Here is a 21,366-nt window from a genome sequence, read left to right on the forward strand (position 1 = left end):
TTTTATCTATTGATTTAACATGGCAAAGTAGGCAGCATAATTACACAATGTGCATCATGTACTAGTCTTCAGGGTAGCAAACAGGATTTACAAAGTACCTGTACAACTGTATGCTATTTAGTCCAAAGTGAATGTCCATTACAACAACACAACAGAAGATATGATGAAACCTTATTGTGAATAGCAAATGGACAACACTTAACCAGCAAATACAAAGAATTTCACATTACTTGACAATGCTGATCTTAATTCAGTGGAGCTAGAATTTTACCACGGTAACTTACACATTACAACTTACATTAAGTCCATTGCACTGCAACGATTAAATGGCTACTGGCATGTTTTACACTTAAACACACAATGGTTCTTGGGCTCATAAAGATATTGTGCTAATCTGTGTCACATAAGAGATATGTAAAGATCATATTTCTAAAAATTGTAAGTCTTACGATTAAGTAGGGTTTTGTCATGTATCAACGGATCACTTACCACATACTGACATGTCTTCAATGTATGCTGTGCATGTGCATTGCCAAATAAAGGCAGCTTCAGAATCATATCCCTCTCAAGTGAAGACATCTTTACTTTGGTCTCCAAGTTTAAGTAATAGTAATGCATCTCATTAGGGAATATATAACAGGTTTAGTGTGAAAATAGCACCCTCACATCATTTCTGACTTGTGTACAGCCTATCACAGAAAGGCAAACACAACAAAATCCAAGACTACATGAATAAAAACTGTTTTAAATACATGGCACTGGGAGACACAGAAAACATCCACTGGATTTTTTGTTTGTTTGTTGTTGTTGTTGTTGTTTTTTTTTTTTTGGGGGGGGGGGGGGACAGGGTCATATTTTGTAAAGTAAAGATTTGATATCATGGGTGGGTTGAAAAACTCTATGCACAATACAATTGTATCTCCATTTGAAGAGCAAACTGTCTTCTACAATCTGCTGTAATAAACATCTATTGCAATCAGATTTTTTCATGATACCATTGAAAAGGAACTCTAGGTGAAAGGAAATGATTATCCAGCTTTATACATTCCTGCCGACTCTTGTCTGCACAATTGACTTTTATTGTACAAATCTTCAGAAAGAATTTTGCTTAATTTCATTGACAATTTGTAGCTGGTCTCTTAATCCCACCCTTCAAATGACCACTCTGTAATATATAAATAATGCTCTGACTATGAACAGGACAGTGTCAAAATACGGCTCCATTTAGAAAATTTAGCCATGTGTTTAAGTTGTAACCATATTTGCTGAGACGTGGAGAGCTTCTCTCTCAATCACATATCATCGCTGAGGTGACAAGACCTCGTACCTACAAAACGTAAGATGTTCAGGAGAGCCAAAAAACATGGCAGTCAAAGCACTATACCGAATGGAATAGCCTTTCCTTTGACATACAGTTGAACCTCTCGTATCCGGACAAGTCGGGACCGGGGCTCATCCGGATAAGGGATTTGGCCGGATACGGGAGACTCAATGCTTTATACATGTACATACACATACACATGTACTGATGTAGCCCATTGTAGTACCACATGTAGTAATGTGTATACTGCAACCTTTTCATTGTTACACTCAGTAACAGACCCCAAAATAGAGGTTCGTGTTTGCAAGCGGAAATCATTTTCTTTTATAAATTCTTGGGATGATTTAACTAAATAATTATTAAGAAATGTATCAAGTATATGTAATTCATGTGTGTTTGTGTAGGAGTTCTCAAGGAGTTGGGAATCCCCCTTTCCTCCCGTAATTATTAAAAAAAGATTAAAAAATCACGGCGAGATTGCGTCCGGATAATAGAGAGATCCGGATAAAGGGAGGCCGGATAATAGAGGTTCAACTGTACCATCGTGGCTTCAGTTTTGGGGTAAGAAAGTTAGGATTTGGACAGGACATCACTTAACCGATTATCTGACCATTAGTCTAAAAAGTCATTTTTCACCAAAATTTGAGATACAAGGTCTTGTCACCTCAGCGACGATATAGTGCATTCACACCACGGAGAAGACTGTACCTTCCTTACCATGGTGACTGCAGTTACATGTATCAGCTTGAAAAACCATCCAGGCAAGAATATTTTGTGATAGCTCCATCTCCAGTCACCCAACAATCAACAATACTATACAGTGGTGCTCAGACATTCAAAGCTTTGAAACTGAATAAATTGAACAGGACCTAATATGTTGGACAAAAAGCCTCAGATTGGGTCCAGCAAAGGCTTTGTTATCTCTTGTCTTCTGTTGGACTGGTTTCTTTCTTTACCACAGAATTGTAGTGTTCCCCCAGACCAAATTCATGACGATGATACCTGTGACAGAAGAAATGGGAAAGATATTCAAAGATTGGCCTCACACTCTGTGGACCACTAATTTGTATGTACAATAAAAATCGCATTTCTGCAGAATTTCCTTTCATTTACGCATTGTCCTGGAATTAATTTTGTCAACTCATCTGGCTTTATCCGATTACCGGTACCCTTTTCATGTAATGACATGACACTGCATGAATGGATAAGACACCTGTTAAAGATAACAAAAAGTTTTGGTACCTCAAAAGTTTCCCTGAATTTCCTTGTCTTAGTTTGTGTTTCAGGTTAAAGTACCTTTCATATAACTAACACTGTGAGACTTACTCGCCCCAAAGTGCTTTCATGTCTTAGTAATCATGCAATTAACTGCGACCAGCAGCCCCATACGCATAGCGTAATGGGGCTTCGCATTGTAGCATTCAGGATCATGACAGATTTAGTATTGCGGGTAAATATCAACTTAAAGTCCAAAAATTTCTTAAATTTGAAGACTTACCAATTAAGTTGAAGTATTGAAAACAGGCTTCGGGCAACATTTGGTTCTGCCAATAGTCCCTTTTTGTTCGAATTGATGACTGAATGTGACTCGGTCGAGAGGACCTTGGGAGAGCTACATACACTGAATACTACAGCCAGTGCATGCGAACACATCACATGCGCACAAATTTCAAATCCATGAACGGATAAGATGTTTGTGTGCGCATGCGCTGGCCGTAGTATTCAGTGTTTGTAGCTCTCCCAAGGTCCAAAAACCAAAACTTTTTATTATCTTTAACCAATTGAGGATGAGCTGATTCTGCTGTAACACATTTCCCATACACATCTGTCCAAGTACACTTAGGACTAGTCTTCAATGGGTTAAGCATATATGTACGTAGTAAAATATACTCAGTCAATGAACCTACAAATCATACACAATATTAGCTACGTTTGAACTACACCAAACTAACCCAATGCAGAACCAGTAATCACAAGAACGTGCAAATATCTCTACCATATTTACATCCCTTTTCTATTCAAAATCTATACTACTCAATGATGTCCCTATTGCCCTGTAATTCATCTTGATTGATAACATCCATGCAAACTGACTAATAACAGATCATCTCACAAAGTAGAGTATGTCAACTTACGATAGCATGATAGGTTCCTCAGAATCAAACTGTTCCCCTATAGTCAATGCAGGCCCCTCAGCCTGCCATACTTGTATAGGTCTCTTGTACAGTTCAGCTATAGCCTTCATCTGAGCAATAGATAAAGCAACATAAATGTAACATCACCATAGTTTTCAATGAACTGACAATACTGTGTTTGATATGACTGGTCTTATGAGTAAGTTGTTATAATTCGTTTCATTCCTGCTTTTAAGGCTGTTTAATTCAAGTTGTTGCCCTCTTATGATTGCTCACCAGAGAACATAAATTCATTTGAAGACATTTATGAGGACACCAGTATATATCATAAGAAAGCTATGTCTCTTCATTTTGATTAGTTCTCTATATGCCTATATATTTCTCTTTTCTTTAATTTTCCTTAGTAAAGAAAAGGGCAGATTCTGAATTTGACTCCTGACTGTTACGACTGTAGAAAAGCCATCATAATCTTGAAAGGATCATCAAGACACGACACAGCAAACTGGAGAGAAATGTGATACTGCACGAGCTGAAATTTTTGCGGTGGTTTTATTGTTGTTAATTTTGTGAATAACCTTTGAGCTGCGAAAATAACAATGTGCAAATATAAAATGTGTGAAAACAATGCATGAATATATAATTTCTAACAAAGAAAAAAAAAAGATCAAGTAATGCCAGTGCTGAATTGCATGTAGTCAGTAGCTCCTGAAGCTCTAGCATGCTGCATGGGCCATGATGTAGCTATATCTGGGGTATAACAACTAGCTAGTACAATATTTCAAATGCAGAACCAACAATTTGTTTATGTACAGGGAATCATTGAGTAAAAACACTCAGTAGAGAGTATTGTCACTTGTAACTCTTTCTTGTTTATCTTATGAAAGGAGAACTAACCATTACAACATGCTCACAACAGAGAAATCAACGAAATATGAAAACGTCTGTACATGAGAATTTCAACTTGTTCAGCAGCATCCTGACTCACCTCATGGTGACCTCCCCAAGCTGCTGTGTGAGCAATGTCATCACAGTACTTCTCATACTCCTCTGGAAATATAACCAAGAAAGTCAAACATCAATCTACAACCAAAATCATCACTAAATCTGATCTCCAACCTACTTCCTACAAATAAGTCACAAGACACTCCAAATGACCCTAAAATCTACGGAACAGTCAATGGTTTTACTAACTGGTTTCTAAAAGAATTTTTCGATGTGATTTGTCAATTATCATCACCAAGACAAATGGCTGAATATGCTGATGTCTAAAATTAACAACTGTTGGAGGACGTTGAGGTCTGATGATTTCCTAATTGCCTTTAAACTTCTCAAGCCATCAATTAACTACTGAATTTTACATTCACAGTTTGTTCTCCACTGTTACAAAAACCAAAACTGATTCCTACAGCCATGAGAAAATCATTGATTTCACCTCATGTACACCACAATGCTTGATCTTCACAATCACCATGATCAGTTGGTGCTGCCATTTATCTGAAGTCTATACCCAGCTTGGCGTGTGGTTGCCATGGAAACTCACCAGGAGTGAAGACATCTCCAGTGTCAGGTTTGGTGAGGAAACATAGAAATTCTTCCAGATTGGCTCTCATGTGATCTGATACCCTCTGCCTCAGGTTCAGCATGGTCTCCTGCAAAAGAATTTCATGGACTGAGTGAATTAGTATGAATCCCATTTCAAACTATGGTTCAAGATAACATTACTGTAAAACACTATGGTTAAAGTGCAACGCTGCACACTGGCACTGGTCCGATGGTCCAGGACTAGTAAAAATCACTGTCGGACCATTAACTTTTTCAGGAATAAACCAATAAAAGATGGAAAAACTGGGTACCTACTGGTCAGACAGACAGGTCAGACCAGTAGAAAAATTGGGTTAGTGTGCAGTCCTGAAAGTGGCAAGTGGTAACTCAAATTATGAGAGAGTAATCAATGTTTGCCATGAGAAAGTGACCCAACCGACAAAACATTACGGAAGGTACAAACGTTAATTTCGCTCAATTCAGCTTTGTCATAATTCAAATGTAAACTAACATGGAAGACACATCGCAGGTCAATTAATGAGGCACACAACACTAACTTAAACATATATCCATTGAGATGCAATCTACTAGAAAGGAAGAGTTCTGGAATTTAATGAGTAATACAGCCCGTAAGTTTAAAGCAGTAGAACAATAAAATCTTAAGGGCACAGGGCAAAAGGAATGGCTATGACGGTTTGCAAGTCATCATGCCACTCAAGACATTGTCCTACTGGGGCCTTGATAAAAAAGCCTCAACCTTGTGGCTCATTATCACTCACATTAAATCCTCGTTTGATACAAGAACAGAAAAAAAAAGAAAAAGGAAAAAGAAGAAACACAGAATATGTTTTTCCTAGACAGTGAATGATGGAATGATTGTGCTGTATCCTGGCAGATGTGTTCTCCTGTAAAGTCAACTTGAAGAGTTATGAATAAGGAATTTAAAAATTAATTTTCAACACTATAAACACAAATTAATATTCTGCAAGTTTTGTATAGAGCTGTCATGGCTCAGTGGATAAGACCACAGACCATTAATCATGAGGTTCCTGGTACAAGTCCCCTGGCTGCAGTGGTTGTGCCCCTCAGCAAGGCACTTTAGCCTCATTGCTGAATTCTTTGGAGGGAACTTGCATGGTACAATTGCTTACAAGCATCAATTGCTTCTGAAGTTGTTACATTAACTAACAAATTCAAATTCAAATCAAAATCAATGTCACAGATATGAATTCAAGTAACTATTCCCAAGATTCCACTAAAATGCAACATTAGGAAAGTCAACAAACTTATATTTTGCCTAATGTTTTTTCAATATTTGTTCTCATGTCCTTAACGTTTCGGTCATATTATGGATTTCGTGTACATTATCATGCTTTCTTTGAGAAAGAATGACCATATTTCATTTCATTTGATTAGAATCCTTACCTCAATATCCTGGATGAGAAGCTGATGGACCACAGCATTGTACAAACAGTGACCATCTGATGGAATCTGAAGAGAGCACATAATGATGATGATGATGTGTATTTAAGCACTGACATTGTTAAATGCACAGTTCTCACTTTTATTTCCAGTTTGTAAAGCAATTTGTCAGAGCATCGAAAGATGATCAGTCTTATCAGCTTTCTCCCTGTGTTATTTCAACAATTCAAAATTAATTATAATGATAAGTACTTGATGACAGATTTTGCTCTATTGATGCAGATTTCAGTGTAAATTAGATTTGTCCAATGTTTCCCAAACTTTAATTGACGTTTTGATCATATCACTGTATAAAGATGCCCTAAGGTTGTCAGGTTCAATATTTCATATCAAATTCTACAAGAAAGAGACACTTCAATATTTTGGTTTTTCTGTGTACAAGCAGTGAGAATTTCTATAAAACAAACTTCAAAGTCACATGACAACATTTCCTTTAAGGCCTTTGTGAACATCATTTCTGTGATAAACATTTCATTTTATCATAAAATCTTAGGAGTCTCTTAATCATTTTACTGCTTCCATTTAGTGATATTTACCTGTTTAATTCTCATATTTTTCTCTGCCATGATAGCAGCAAATTGTTTAGTTTCTTTATTCCTGGCACTGTTCACATTATCTTTCTCTGCCTCAGCGATGCGGTCAGCTCGTTCTTTCTCCTCCTGTGCTTTCTTGTTCTGAAAATTAAAATATAGACATGAGTAAGTGAAAATATCTATACTGGTGAAAACTTGAGTTTGTGTGCTTGTTTGTATCCTTCCCTTTGCCAGGAAGTGGAGATCAATTTCTTTCCGGATGCAATTATAAGAGTGTGTTTGTGTTGCAAGAATACTACAAAAATGGATGGACACCTTACAATTATCAAACAATTTGATAAAATAACTTTATCAAAAATGTATTTGAATAGACAACAAACCTTAATTGATACTGCATGCCAGTTTTTCGCCCTCAATTTGCTTCCAATGCTTTTGGAAGATTCTTTTTTTCTGTAAAATACTGTGAAATTAGTTACAAATTCTACATAAAATCAGTATAATACACAAAACTTTATTTTCCTTCAAGATACTGGAAAAAAAAGGTCTTTTACTTCAGACGGTACAGCACTTGCTCATTGACTACATGTATGTCATGAATACCTTATCAAATTGAAAACTATTTTAAGGATGATAATCTTGTTCTAACATTAATACTCCACTAAACTTAATTAGCTGTGACTAGCCACACTTTCTCTCTTCTTCTTTTACTTCTTCTGGTTAAGTCTGCCTCCTTCAATAGGCTGAAGATTCTTGCAGACTGTGCTATTTACATTATAATATAATTTATTTACAGATATTTACAAGCACAGAACAAAGTTGGAGAAAATAACTAGCCACTGTGATCAACCGTTAGTCGGTTACGGAATGATCCCACAGATGGCGCTGAAACAATTTCTGACAACAGGGAATTCCAGCTCCTTACAGTTCTTGGAAAGAACGAATGGCGATGCGATTCAGTTCTCAAGTATGTTACCTGATAGGAATTTGGTTGCGTGGCTCTCGTCAACTGAGTAACCTGTTTGATACTATAGTCTTGTGCTGAAAGATGAGTAAGATTATCCATGGCTGCTTTGAAAATAAATGATTTGATACAGAATGCACTTACCCTTCTCTTTTGAGCTTTAGAGATCTTCTGGGGTTTTTCCTCAGCTGTGTCAGAAATATCAAGCCTCTCCAACAAATCTTCTGGGTTTTCCTGAAACATTCAGGGTAAAATACAAAAACAAAAAGATGTTTAAAAGGTGGAAATAATCATACTACCATAACTATGACTGCATGAAAGGAGGAAATACATAGAACAAGCTACACTTATCAACAGTTGTTACGGTGATGACAACTTGGAAAGATGACTTATACGTTGGCAGGCATTTATCACTTTTTCACTTCTCCATCAAAAGTTATTTGGGATATAAATAAACTATGATTATATGTTACTCTTAGGTGTGTGATTATACATTTAAACAGAGTAGACATCTCTTTAATCTAGTTCAACAGTTCAACAATGATAAAACATAAAGGAGAACATCCATGACATGCAAAACATCAATACTGTACAAAAGTTTTAATATATTTTCAGCCAATCAAGGCCTTGCACGAGTACCTAATGTAGTCTCTTCATGCACCTCTACATCCTACAAGCTGAAATATACATGTATCAGATTTGTGATTTCTGTGAATTGCATATGACTACTAAACAATAAAATGAACATGTGATATAGCATGTGGTATCTCTCAAAGAGAAATCTGATGATTTCATAATGTTCAATGCTGTTTATGAAATTTGTCATTAAATGTTTACCTACTTGAGCTGTGCCCAAGAAAAATAAGATGCAAACATGAGAGCTAAAATCTTACCACAGAGGCACTCACATTTTGAGCCTGAGGGTTTTCTGCTCCCGATTCAGCACCACTCTCAGCATGATGGGCAGCTAGCTCTGTCTGATGTCTTTCTTCTAGTTCCGCCTCCAAGCGAGCAATCTCCTCTGTGGCTTCTCTCTTCCGCCTCTTGTCTCCCTTGGGAACTGCCTTCTTAATCCCTTGAATTTTTGCTGTCATTTAAAATCATTGCAACAATAAATGTAATTAGCAGCTAATATAGAAATAATAGTTCAAGCTCTTCAAAAAAGAAATCAGAAAAAAAATGCAATGGGACAAATGAGTTTCCAGCTCTGGTGGGGAGGAGGGGGAGGGGTATACTATTGACCCTGACCCCTGTGGCCTGCAGCTAGCTGCCTCCCCCCTCCCCCTCACCCTACTATGCACTAAAGCACTAAAGCAGAAAAAAATCTGCAGCCTGTTGATAGATACCACTTGCGTAATTCACAATTGTTCACAGACATGACATAGAACCATTCTATTTTTGTTTGCACTCCCTTTGTACCAGTGGTAAATTCAATTGTCATTCTACTGTAAAAGTGGATGTTTTTGCGAGACTAATTTTTCGAGCTTGGTCGAGTAAGAAGAGTTTCGCGTGTTTTAAATTCCGCAGAATCAAGACGTCAATTACTGGAATGTATGGCACGCAAAAATATTTGCGTACTTTTATTTTCGCGCTAGCTTCTGGTTGCGCGAAATGTGCGAAAATTTCCACTTTTACAGTATATGATTTACATTCTAATGTTAGATCTATTGCACTTTCTGGCATACTCGTGAAATAGGCCCCAACACTGTGTTTCTGTGCTACTAGGGCTTCTATGTATTAAATACTACAGCTGTATGGTTCGGCGTCTTGGCTGTTTATACTTGTAAATTCAGCCCCACCGTGTGGCGTTCAGCTGTACACAAGCATGGCGGTGGGGCTTTCTTCCACAGTATAATACTCGTACAGTGTAAATGTGGCCCCACTAAACGGCGTTTACGTGAGATTGATACAGAGGCAGGGCCGATTTCCACCATCGAACATTTTTTTGTTCTTCCTTTTTCCCCATTTTTTCCTTTGTTCTTTCTTTTCTTTCTCCCTACTGTTCTCGGAAAGACTTCGTAATGTCCCTCGAATAAATACAACCCTAAACTAACCCTATAAACCCTAAACCTTTCTTGCTAACGCACGGATGCATGTGCACTGCGGTGGGGCCGATTTCATGATTTTGCCCACTTTTTTGTGTCATGGTGGCATGCGTCATGACTTCCAAAGTCCCGAATAGACCAACACTTCAAAGCGGTCGAGGGGTTGGTCCCGGGTGTACTCATTGATAATTTTTTGATCAGGACAAGACCTAAAAGAAGTATCAAAATTAAACAGTTCAAAGATTATAAAACTCAAAATATTTTAGAAAGACAAGTGAAAAACCACGACAAATTGTTCAAAGTTCATCACTGTAACACGGAGCAATATAAATATTCATTTTTTTGTGAGCACTCCTTTGCTTGGAATCACCTTCCAGCAACAGTAATCAACAGCCCATCTCCAGAAGTCTTCAGAAGCAAGATACATGTAGAACAGAAACTAGAAATGTCGCTATGGCGACTGGTATGCCTCCGCCATAATGCATGATTCTCCTAATAGGTATATAGTATATTGTGGACAATGTGTGTTGTCTTACATTTTCATAAAACTGGCAAAATATTAAAATGACAAGTTTGTCACAAATGTGTTGAATGTTCACCTTCCCTGACCTAGGTTTAATTGAATGAATGAGAGAGCATGTATTTGGGGATTTTAGGACTTTTCCTTGATTTTGACCCCTTCATAAGTTTATGCATTGAGTAATTTTCAAGGTACGGAGAAAAAGTGCAATTTCTGTATTGAATAGTAAATTGTAACCAGTTTCATCTGGCCTTTGACCCTTGACCTTTGATCCTAAAACTCATAGGAGAATAATTGTAAGGCAGAACATGCATAAATATGTACTACATTGTAAGTTTCAAGATAACTTGAGCCACTTCCAAGATATGGAGGAAGAAGTAAAGTTCAGCACTTTCACTTGTTGACCTTTTGACCTTTGACCTTTTTGGCAAAAGAAAAACACACTTCTCAGAGAATCTCTATAACTATTGGGTTAAACATGCATGCAGCAAGTTTAAAAAGAAAATAATCCTGCAGGCATTGCATAAATATGAGGGATATAGTAAAATTTTGAAGTGTTATCCTCGAACTTTAACCCTGACCTTTGACCCCATGAACCCAAAATTTCCTAGATAATCACTGCCAGCAAGTACATGCATTTATATACTATGTTCCACGAAGATACAACTGTACCTTGAACAATATTTTTCAAGATGTGGAGATAAAAGTGAAATTTTAACATTTTTACAAACCTTTTGACCTTTGACCTCATGACCCCAAACTTTCACCAGAGAATCTTAATTGGGTAATACATGAATACACTAAGTTTCAATAAAATATCTTCAGGCATTGCATAGATATAGGGGAAATAGTGAAATGTTGAGCATTTGACCTTGACCTTTTGACCTTTGACCTTGAGCATGTGCACCCAAAAGTTGATAGGCACAACTTCACCCCCTAATAATAATAATAGTGAGACTTATAAAGCGCTCATTTCTACCTAAAAAAGGTACTCAAGGCGCTATACTAGAACAAAGTACATATTGTGTCACGTGAATACAACAGTATCACAGAAAATGATAAGACAATAAACCAACTAACAATATATACGTACACATATACATACAGGTATGGTCAATTTAAATTGAAAATGTAGGTCTTGAGATTCTTTTTGAAACCATCAATGGAAGATGCTTCTCCAAGAGATTTTGGTAGGCCATTCCATAATTTTGGGCCCATATTAACTGCGACAGCCGCCACACGATGTGTGGCGGCTGCGCCTTTTTCGCATCAAGATCGAGGACTTGCACAAAACGGTGCCGTTTCCGCGCTATGCTTCCTTAATTTTTCAACAAAAACTAGTAGGAATACTTACATGGGTCGATTAAACCTAAATGATTCATTTCGCTGACTGTTTGATGTATTTCATTGCTTATGATGCAGAAAATATTGTCTTATAAGGCGAATATCTTTAGCTCACCGATGCTCACTAAAACTCACAATCACTTGCACATGCGCACAGCATGCATGCAGTGCAGTGCATTGACAGCTGTATTGCTCGCTACATGATGCATATTCTTTTCACCTTATATGCACCGTGCGATGGTGCATCATTCATATCCTTGAGCGTCCGTAACGTTGACGTCATTGTTTACGCATGCGTAGATGCATACTAATGGATATGGCAGCAAGTCTCTCCACTACTGACTGGGGCAGCCGCTTATTACTCCTAATAAATGTGGAAAATTTTGCAGTTTCCAGATAAATGGGTGAGAAGAACCAAGTCGAAAAGGGAATGTATATTTCATTTTTTATTGTCACTGTGTTTATGATAGAAATTTAGCCGTTCTTTATTTGTGCAGTCGCCGTGAATGTGGCAATGGAGTTATTCATGATTTTTGCTCCTGCTCAGCTGCGAGGTAGCAGCCAGGACCGCGCCTTGTGGCGCGGTCTCCGGGGCTAGGCCCATATATGAAAAAGCCCGATCCCCCCAATTATGCTTGATTCGAGGTACCTGTAATTTTAGCAAGTTTGATGAATGGAGATTACGTGGTGGTTGGTGAAGATGAAGAGTATTACACATACATGCCAAGTATCAAGTGGATACCTCAAAAGTTTTTTTTAGTTACGCTGTCCACAAAATTCATAACGGATGGACGGATGGAAGGATGGACGGACGGACGGACAGACGGACAGACGGATGGAAGGAAGGACGGACGGATGGAAGGACGGACAACCCGAAAACATAATGCCTCCGGCACCACTTCGTGGCGGAGGCATAAAAAGCTACCTTCGTTACGACTAATTATTAGTTTTGCGCCCTCTCTCCCCGCTGCACCATACCACCAGAACTGATCACCAGTCGCCCATAAGTTGCATACTTGCCAACTCTACCGCATTTGGCGGTAGAATACCGCTTTTGAAAGATTTCATTAGCATTCGAGCTAGCGCTGCTCGCATAGGCATCTAGCTAGGGGGTGTTTCACGTTCGTAAAGTTACGAACAACTTACGAGCGAATGGTGCTGGTGATCACTTGCACTTCAGCCCTGTTTCATAAAGCTGTTCATAAAGTTACGAACGACTTTAGAGCGACTGGCGATCAGTTCTGATGTGCTATACTTATCAGAATTTCCATAATTCAGCACAAGAACTGATCACCAGCCGCTCGTAAGTCGTTCGTAACTTTACGAACAGCTTTATGAAACACCCCCATAATGCACATGTAAGCTCTTGACTCAAGTTGCTAGTAAAACACACAGCACAGATACTCTAGCAGCACCACACACAGTGCACAGTGCAGTAAGATGATACAGAGTACAGTGTCGCCATTTGCACACTTACACAGGATACACACAACATCAACATGCATGAGTGGGACTGTAGTGTAATGTATGTGATTGTGACGGGAGGAAAAAAAAAAGAAAAAGAAAATCATAATTCAAAGCTTAAACACACACACAAAGCAATAATCAAGAACGTCTTCTCTGTGGTATAACTATAGATACGGGCATACCTTGGAGCTCTTTCTTTTCCTTACGATGTTTTTGTTCTATAAATTCAAGATCCATTTTGGCTTGTCCGCTCCCAATGACGTGGGCCACGCTTTACGAGCACAGTGCATGCATGCAGCAGATGCATCGCAGGCTTTTTTGCGTGCAAAAACCGGATCACATGCCTTCGCGCATCGCTCAGCATTCGATCGTCTACCACTTGCACCGTAAAACGTACCCGTGCGCGGCCCCACACGGCCACCCTACCGGCTCCACCACCGGTGGTACCGCGACCGCCGTACACCACCAGTCAGTCTGCACAATGATAACATTCAGCATCTACGTATCTCAGCTGGCTCTCACCACTAACCGTGTGAATCGCGTAGGCAGGCAGGAGTATCAGTAAGCCGTGAATTTTATCTTGTCTACTCCTCGTGTGGCGAGATGCTGTAACCTTCTGTTGTGTTTGTGGAATGTAAGTAGACTCGACATGAGTGTTGATCTCTTTTTGTCCTTAAATTCTAGGTTTTTTCTAATTTCGCCATTGTATCTCGTGTTCAGTTGTTCATGTTCCTAACTCACTGCTCACGGCACGGTGGGCGGCGATGGTGATGGAAGTCGGCGTATGATGGAGGTAGTGGATTATTGAGGAGACGATTCAGCAGTCGGGACCTGTCGATGGCCAAGACGTGTCATTGACATTGTTTTTGTTTTTCTCATGACTTTCACTTCATTTTCACAATCCACATAATAGATTTGTATGATAATTGATGGCCCCAAAAGGACTTACCTCTCCAGCTCCCTATAAACAAGGAAAATCGTCTCCTGTGGCAGTACGAGTATTAAGCACATAATTTATCCCTGGAGTATATTTATTAGGCCTAAATGAAATCTAGAGAGTGGAAGTACCAGTATTAGAGAGTGGAAGCACCAGTATCTGACACCAAAGTGATCCATGATTTCAGAAAATGTATGGCAAAGTAATATACCAATCCTTTTGCTGCCATTCATTATAATTCATGTAGCATGACAAATGACAAAGAGATTCTTGAAAGAATTTCTTTGTCATTGCCAAGCATAAATTTTGTATAATTCTTAGTTTGAAATGAAATGTACTCATTGCGCTTTTACAGCTGTACCTGACTGAAAGGTCAGTCTGTATCTTGTCATCAGGGATATGATTTATGGAGACTACGTCTGGCTTCACTGAATCTCTGGAGGAGGACATTAAAAAGTGAAAAAAAAAAAAAGTGTTATAACACTCCTAGCTCCTCCAGCCAGCCAGACAGATTTCTTTGTCTACAGCTGTACAGTGTAAATGATTTCATTTTGATGATTATTGTCAATACAAAGCTTGTAATATTAAACATGAGATTATTAGATCCTGGGCAGTAGTGGGTAGTCTGTGATTTGTGCAATTACTATGTTTCCGATGATGATGCTTTTGAGTTGTAACAAAGTTAATAAAATACCCAATTTCTTTTGCCACATTTGATGGTGGGAAAGCCTGCAGTGTTTGTTGTACCATTGTCTGTAAACCTGTTCAACACAATTGGAGGTGTCTTGTGGATACATATTGTATTTAAATAGAAGGTACCGGTAACATGATTATTATGTGTGACCTTATTAGCAAAGTATACAACTTATTAGCAAAGTATACAACCTTATTAGCAAAGTATACAACTTATTAGCAAAGTATACAACCTTATTAGCAAAGTATACAACTCCCAATAAAAATCCTGTTTGTGTGAAATTTATTTTGTTTAAGTGTATGATTTTTGCTGTTTACAGCAGGATCAACATCCTTGAGCTCTTTCATTCACCAGTTGATTTCTACTCATGATTTTTTTTTTTTTAAATGTCATTTTCATTTCATTAATTTTCTCTACCCCTACTAAATACTTCTAAAATTTAGATACAGCTGTAAATTCAAGAAAGGCAACAGCTCTATGAGATTTTGACCATTGCAACACCAATTGATCTAAACAATGATTGTGACTATTTGAATGCCAATGCATAAACCATTCCAAATAACTGGATATAATGGATATATTCATATTGCTTGAAAGTCGTACTTTATCTTTTGCGCTTGAATTACACCAACACAATACACTGACTACTACATGCCCCCCCCCCCCCCCCCCCCCCCCCGTGATTCAAACAATGACTGGTATTAAATCTTTCATTAACATGTCTGACCAATTTGTAGAATTGTATAAAAACCATAGTTTGGTCCTTTTTACAATGTATGGGCAGGGCTGCACATTAAACTGTTTTTCTTTTCTGCTGGTCCGATCTGTCTGTTGGACCAGTAGGTACCCAGTTTTTTCATTTTTTACTGACCAGTCCATTCCTGAAAAAAAAAAATGACTGAAATGTCCAACAGGAATTTTTACTGGTCCCAGACAGTCACACCAGCGCCAGTGTGTGCAATTGTAGCATGTCCCCCCCCCCCCCCCCCACACACACACACAGGCACATGGTAGTCATTAAAGTGACTTTTACTAGCAGCACCACAGCATATAATTTTCTTTCAAGTGAGTTCCTCATAAATTGGACATCCAGAGATATGTTAGATCTGTTAAAAGGCATTGATATATAATTTACCGATATTTCATGCTGTGAGAAAACAAAATGACGGAAGAGGAAGAGATTGAAGATACACAAGTATCACTTCTTTGTTTTACTAGAATTCAGTCATTTTAGAACAAGCTCTAGTTGTGTGATGACCATAAAGAAGCATCATGTGATTATCATTATTCTTCCACCTTCAGACATGCATTGGTAAGAGGTAGAACCATAGTACTGATATTGCAGGGGTTCTCCTGTAGCCTAGGCCTACCTCATGAGACAGTTCTTCAAGTATACTACAAATGTAATACAATACATGAGACTGAAGCAAACAATGTGAGCCCTATGAAGGACATACACTGTCTAGACCTGTGGATTATGTTCTGTGGAGCATTGTGTGAATTCTGAACAGAGGACTTTTTTGTTTGTAAGAGGGTAGAGAGAAAGGATCCTTTAGAAGAAAGTTCTGTGGAATTCTAGTATAGTCTACAGCTGCAGGCTAAGCCAAGTGAATAGATTTTAATGATTGTAGACTACTCAGGAATGCATAACGTATTGAATCATTTCTTGGTATCAATTAAAACCTAGAGATATTTGCCCTGCTTTAATGATACACTAGCCTCATCTTTCGTAATTGCCTGAAAACAAAACACCCCCTCCAAACAACAAAGAAAAGAAAGAAAGGGGGAAAAAAAGTACATGCCATGCAGCTTACTATAGTCTTTAAAGCTTACTTGTAGAACTAATATGAGGCTAACAGAAAATTATCTGGGAATTCAGGTATACTCCCGTCTCGTCTTAAAGGTAGGGAGTATGTTGAAGAGAGTATCATTTTAGAAACTCCCATAAAGTATTGAAAGTGGAAGGTAACATTTAGTACATTTTTATTGACCGTTAGATTTTGAATTGAATTTTTTTCGGGGCTCACCGTAAATTCCAATACATTACTAGGCTACCTTTGCAGACCCATGCACTGCATGTGTGGCCATCATGTATATTTTGTGAAGAAAGTTCATCCAAACTTACAAACATTTCTATATTGGATTCTTGCCACACACTCTATATGTTATTACATCAGCTCTTATACTTTTAGATTTGTGTTTATAGATAAAAGATACAGAAGACTCCAACAAAAAGGCTTAAGTGTGGCTGACACACAGAACTACTGAGTAGTTGAGTTTTGTGCATTATTCAAATTGTAGATAAATGTTGACTTCCTAATTTCTCAGCAGTGGCCTAAACAAGTCCCCTGAGGTTCATATTTAATGTTTTGCTGCATTTTGGGAGGTCTGTAAAAGGTATCCCCTACCTTTAAGTCATATTACAAGTGTATATTTCATGTGAAGTACTAAGAACATCCAGCATTTGAAACTGCTTGCCTTGTGTGATGTTATTCATTCTTAGCATTTTCTTATTCAGTGGAAACAGTAGACCATGTAAATGTATACTTGAAATAGTTCTACACTTCTAAAGTACATGTACATCAATAGTGTTTTACTTTGTGGTGACATCAAGTGCAATGTAAATGCTATGTCTTAGTACAGTTAATGATTATTTGTGGTTTAGCCAAACTTGAGAAATGTGATGTACTTCCTGATCTGTACTGCAATTAGCTGTGGAAAAATGAGAACTGAATGATGTTGATACAATCACTTCCTTGAGTTCAAGGATTATCTCAAAGTTCATGTTTTGTAAGAGTGCAATCTTTAATAAGGCGCTACGTCAAGTTAAGTAGACAGTGTAGCCACAAACAAAGTCACTTCAGTGTAGAATACATTATCTTCTTGAACTAGGTAGTCCATTATGCATTGAATCTTTCGTATGGTAAACAATGTACTGTACATTGTATACATTGCAGGAACTCTCTGAGCACTGAAATCAAACAAAGAGAATGGCAGAGGTACCATACATACATGTAGTCAGCCTAATGTGAGACAGTTGTGAAACTTCAAAGTTTTATGTTGTCTCATAAAATAGAAATCTTTAGCAGTCACATACAATGTGCAATATATGAAAATTTAATGAAATAATGGCACAACACTGACCTACCCTAAAATCTTTACTATATTTTATATTTTGCACGAATTCAATTTAATGATTAAAAAAAAATTGTGTTGTTTGCCTCACTGCTTCTAGTGCTGTAATACTGCATCAGTGATGACTTTTAGGGACAGTGGTTGCAGAACTTGTTAGATTATCTGTCAAAACATGAATTGATTTTTTTTTTGTTTTTTTGTAGACAATCTAAAGGGAGAGGTGTGAATTGATGACTACATTGTAGATTATCTCAGATTATTTCATATATCATTTACATTTTGTACTAGTGGTCAATATCACTATTCTGTAAAAAAAAGGTTTGTAAAACTTTCAAATTCTAGGCATGTTCTAGTACTGTTAAGTCCAATTTTCAAAAACTTAATAAACAATGGAACTGTTTATCTATGTGAATTGAACGTGTATGATGTGGCATTGTGGGAGTTGAATGGTGAAATCAGCTTCTAGAATTTATCCCCAGTATCACCAGTTATACTGCTTTGCATCTATACACACTATGTACCGTGTACATTGTAAATGTTATACTTCTTTCACTGATATGTGTAAGTGTCAGTATTTCATGGCTTTATTTTGAACATTATGTGACCATCACATGACCAGTGCTCATCAGAAAACCATTGTCTATACCCAATATTTCTTGAAATTTGCACTTAGTGTATTTGAATAAGATAAAACTACTTTTTGAGTTACCTATAGTTGTCTTTTTTTGAGCTGGAAGTACTGGTGTATGACATGTACTGTATGCATTTATTGAAGAGAAGATTAATCTGAGGAAGGAAGAGGGAATCTCATCCTCATTAGAAAATTTCCAGTCTGCAAGCAGGAACCCCACTGTATCATACACTCTGTACCAGTCTGCAGGCAGGAACCCCACTGTATCATACACTCTGTACCAGTGATGCATTATTTGAGGCTCTTCCAGCATTCTGACAGGAAGTCAGATGGTTCCTCCAGTCATTTTTTTGTCCTTCAATTTATGATTCATCTGCAGGATTTTTATTTTGTATTCTGTACGAGCTGAAATTTTCGCGTACAGATATTTTCGCGAATTGCTACTTGGAGGACATTTGCGCGTGTTGTTAATTTCGCGGTTGCGACGGTCTAACTGAACGTAACTATTTGCGCGTTGTTATTTTCGCTTGTCGTTATTTTCGCGGTTCAAAGGCGATTCGCGAAATTCGCGAAAATAAAACCACCGCGAAAATTTCAGCTCGTACAGTAGTGTATTGTATGAAAGTCACTGACCATGGTCATAAATAAAAGATGCAGATGTACATTGTACATGTGAGTTGTACAACCGTGTATATGATGAATGGCTCTTACATTGTGTAGTCTTATCCAATGTTACAGTGGATAGACAAAAGAAGTTTTACTGCTCAGTTTGTTAGCCAGAATAGAAGTCTTTGCTTGCTTTACATCTAAATTGTGATTATTTTAGGTAACTTTGAAGGCCAACATGAAAACCTGCTCAGCTTTCAACTTATCTCTGAATGGGTAACTCAAGTTTTTTTCTTTTCTCTGGTTAGAGCTGTGATCAAGGTTTCTCAGGTTACTTGTTTATTGACAGGAATATAATTATTTGATATTGTCCTGCTTTTTTTTAATCATTATTAATATGTACATGCTAACAAGTCTGCATACGAAAATATACTGTGGGAGTATACACATGGAGTCTACAGCAGAACAATGGCACTTTCAGGATGCAAAAAGACCAATAGGACATCTCACAGACACACATGACTTGGTGCATTTTATGATGACGTGATCTTTACTCTGGTGTGGCAAGGGGTGTGAAAGTGTTTGCTGTCACTGTGTAATCAATCCCTCTTTGGTCTGAGATATGGGAGTACACTGGTGCAAAAATCAAGGTTTATGGGAAGCTAGACTGAGATTGAGATTTGCTAGGTGATTTTGTTGAATAGTGGTGACCAGTGACCATGACGATTATCGTTTTTACGGATTTGCTTTACTGACCATCCAAGTCCTCTCAGACTACATACAATGTAAGCTACTCTCATTCTTTATCTTCACCATAAAAAAATTTTGCACTTTGTACACAGATTTGATATTGTGCGTTAGTCATGTCACCACAAGTGACAATGATTGTACGTTTGTTTTCGGGTTGTTTGTGCTATCGAACTGACAAATCCAAACTTCTGAAGGATGAAAACTGTAAGATTTATTAATAAAGTCTAAGAAGTCGAAATTCTCTGTGAAATAAAGAATGGATATATGTTAAAAAAATGGATGTATGTAAAAACTCAAACTGCATGTAGAGTACCTGTTTAATGCAGATGAAGGACAGGTTATAAAAGACAACACAAGAAAGAAAGAGATTTAAAAACAAATGCAAAGACTGACCAAAAGTAAAGCAATCCATTATGGTTTTCCATATAGTGATCAAGCTATTGTGGTTTGTTTACATTGCATTACAACTTGTGCATTCAAACGGGATGACAATGCCAAGACCAATGACGTACTGTGACACAGTATTGTGAGTTTCATCACGTAAAATCCTACAATTCTACTCTACCCGCGTTATTCATGCCGTGCTCTTACTGACTGTGTATTGTCATGTTGGTGCTAAAGTACAGGTAGCTTGCTAGCGGAGGGCCTATTGTCATTTTTCTTACTATATAATTCATGCATGAGAGAGTTGTCCATTAATTTTTCTTTTTGCTCTGTTTTTACCAAGGGAGGAGGTTATGTTTTCATTACTGTTGGTTTGTGTGTTCGTGTGTTTGTTAAGCCCTTTTTACACTTGTGTTTCTTAACCCCGGACTTTCTCTGACCCAGGACTATTGTTAGTCCCGTACCAATTTTTTCAGCTTTTTACACTCGCCAATTAGTCCCGTACTATCTCTTGTCCGGGGCTAAGGAGAAAACTGACCTTTTTACACTTGTATTTCTTAGCCCCGGACTTTCCAAACCACATGAATATTCATGATTACGCTGTGTACTGTACACGTACACGCACGCACCGGCAGCACTTGATTACCTCGTTTCTGATTGGTCAGTGAGGGTCGGACTTCGTCTCCGTCGCTTAGCCCCGGATTATTTTTTCGTTCTGTTTACACTCACTTGCTTGGCACCGCAATTGCGGTGCTAACCCTGCTATTTTGCAGGGCCAGATAGTACCGGACTATCGGTGGGGCTAGCCCACTTTGGCAAAAACGAGTGTAAACAGAAAGTGGGCTAAGGATAGTCCCGTACCAACGGTGGGGCTAAGGC

At 38.0% G+C, this 21,366-nt stretch overlaps 2 protein-coding genes across 2 annotated transcripts in view; one reads left to right on the plus strand and one right to left on the minus strand.

Moving 5' to 3' along the window:
• Window positions 1-850: 850 nt before the first annotated feature.
• On the minus strand, window positions 851-13,611 carry LOC140233053 (deubiquitinase OTUD6B-like). The gene is made up of 9 exons (XM_072313164.1): window positions 13,533-13,611; window positions 8,883-9,061; window positions 8,119-8,208; window positions 7,017-7,154; window positions 6,424-6,489; window positions 4,997-5,105; window positions 4,442-4,503; window positions 3,457-3,566; window positions 851-2,323 (listed from the first exon to the last, which is right to left on the minus strand). The coding sequence occupies exons 1-9, from the start codon at window positions 13,585-13,587 to the stop codon at window positions 2,239-2,241; spliced, it is 894 nt and encodes a 297-aa protein (XP_072169265.1). The 5' UTR covers window positions 13,588-13,611; the 3' UTR covers window positions 851-2,238.
• Window positions 13,612-13,880: 269 nt separating this feature from the next.
• LOC140233050 (uncharacterized) overlaps window positions 13,881-21,366 on the plus strand; it is a 48,587-nt gene continuing 41,101 nt past the window's right edge. The window contains exon 1 of the mRNA XM_072313160.1: window positions 13,881-13,984. The gene's annotated coding sequence lies outside the window, so the exon portion shown is untranslated. The remainder of the gene's footprint in view (window positions 13,985-21,366) is intronic.

This window comes from Diadema setosum, chromosome 9, assembly GCF_964275005.1.
Source record: "Diadema setosum chromosome 9, eeDiaSeto1, whole genome shotgun sequence".
NCBI lineage: Eukaryota > Metazoa > Echinodermata > Echinoidea > Diadematoida > Diadematidae > Diadema > Diadema setosum.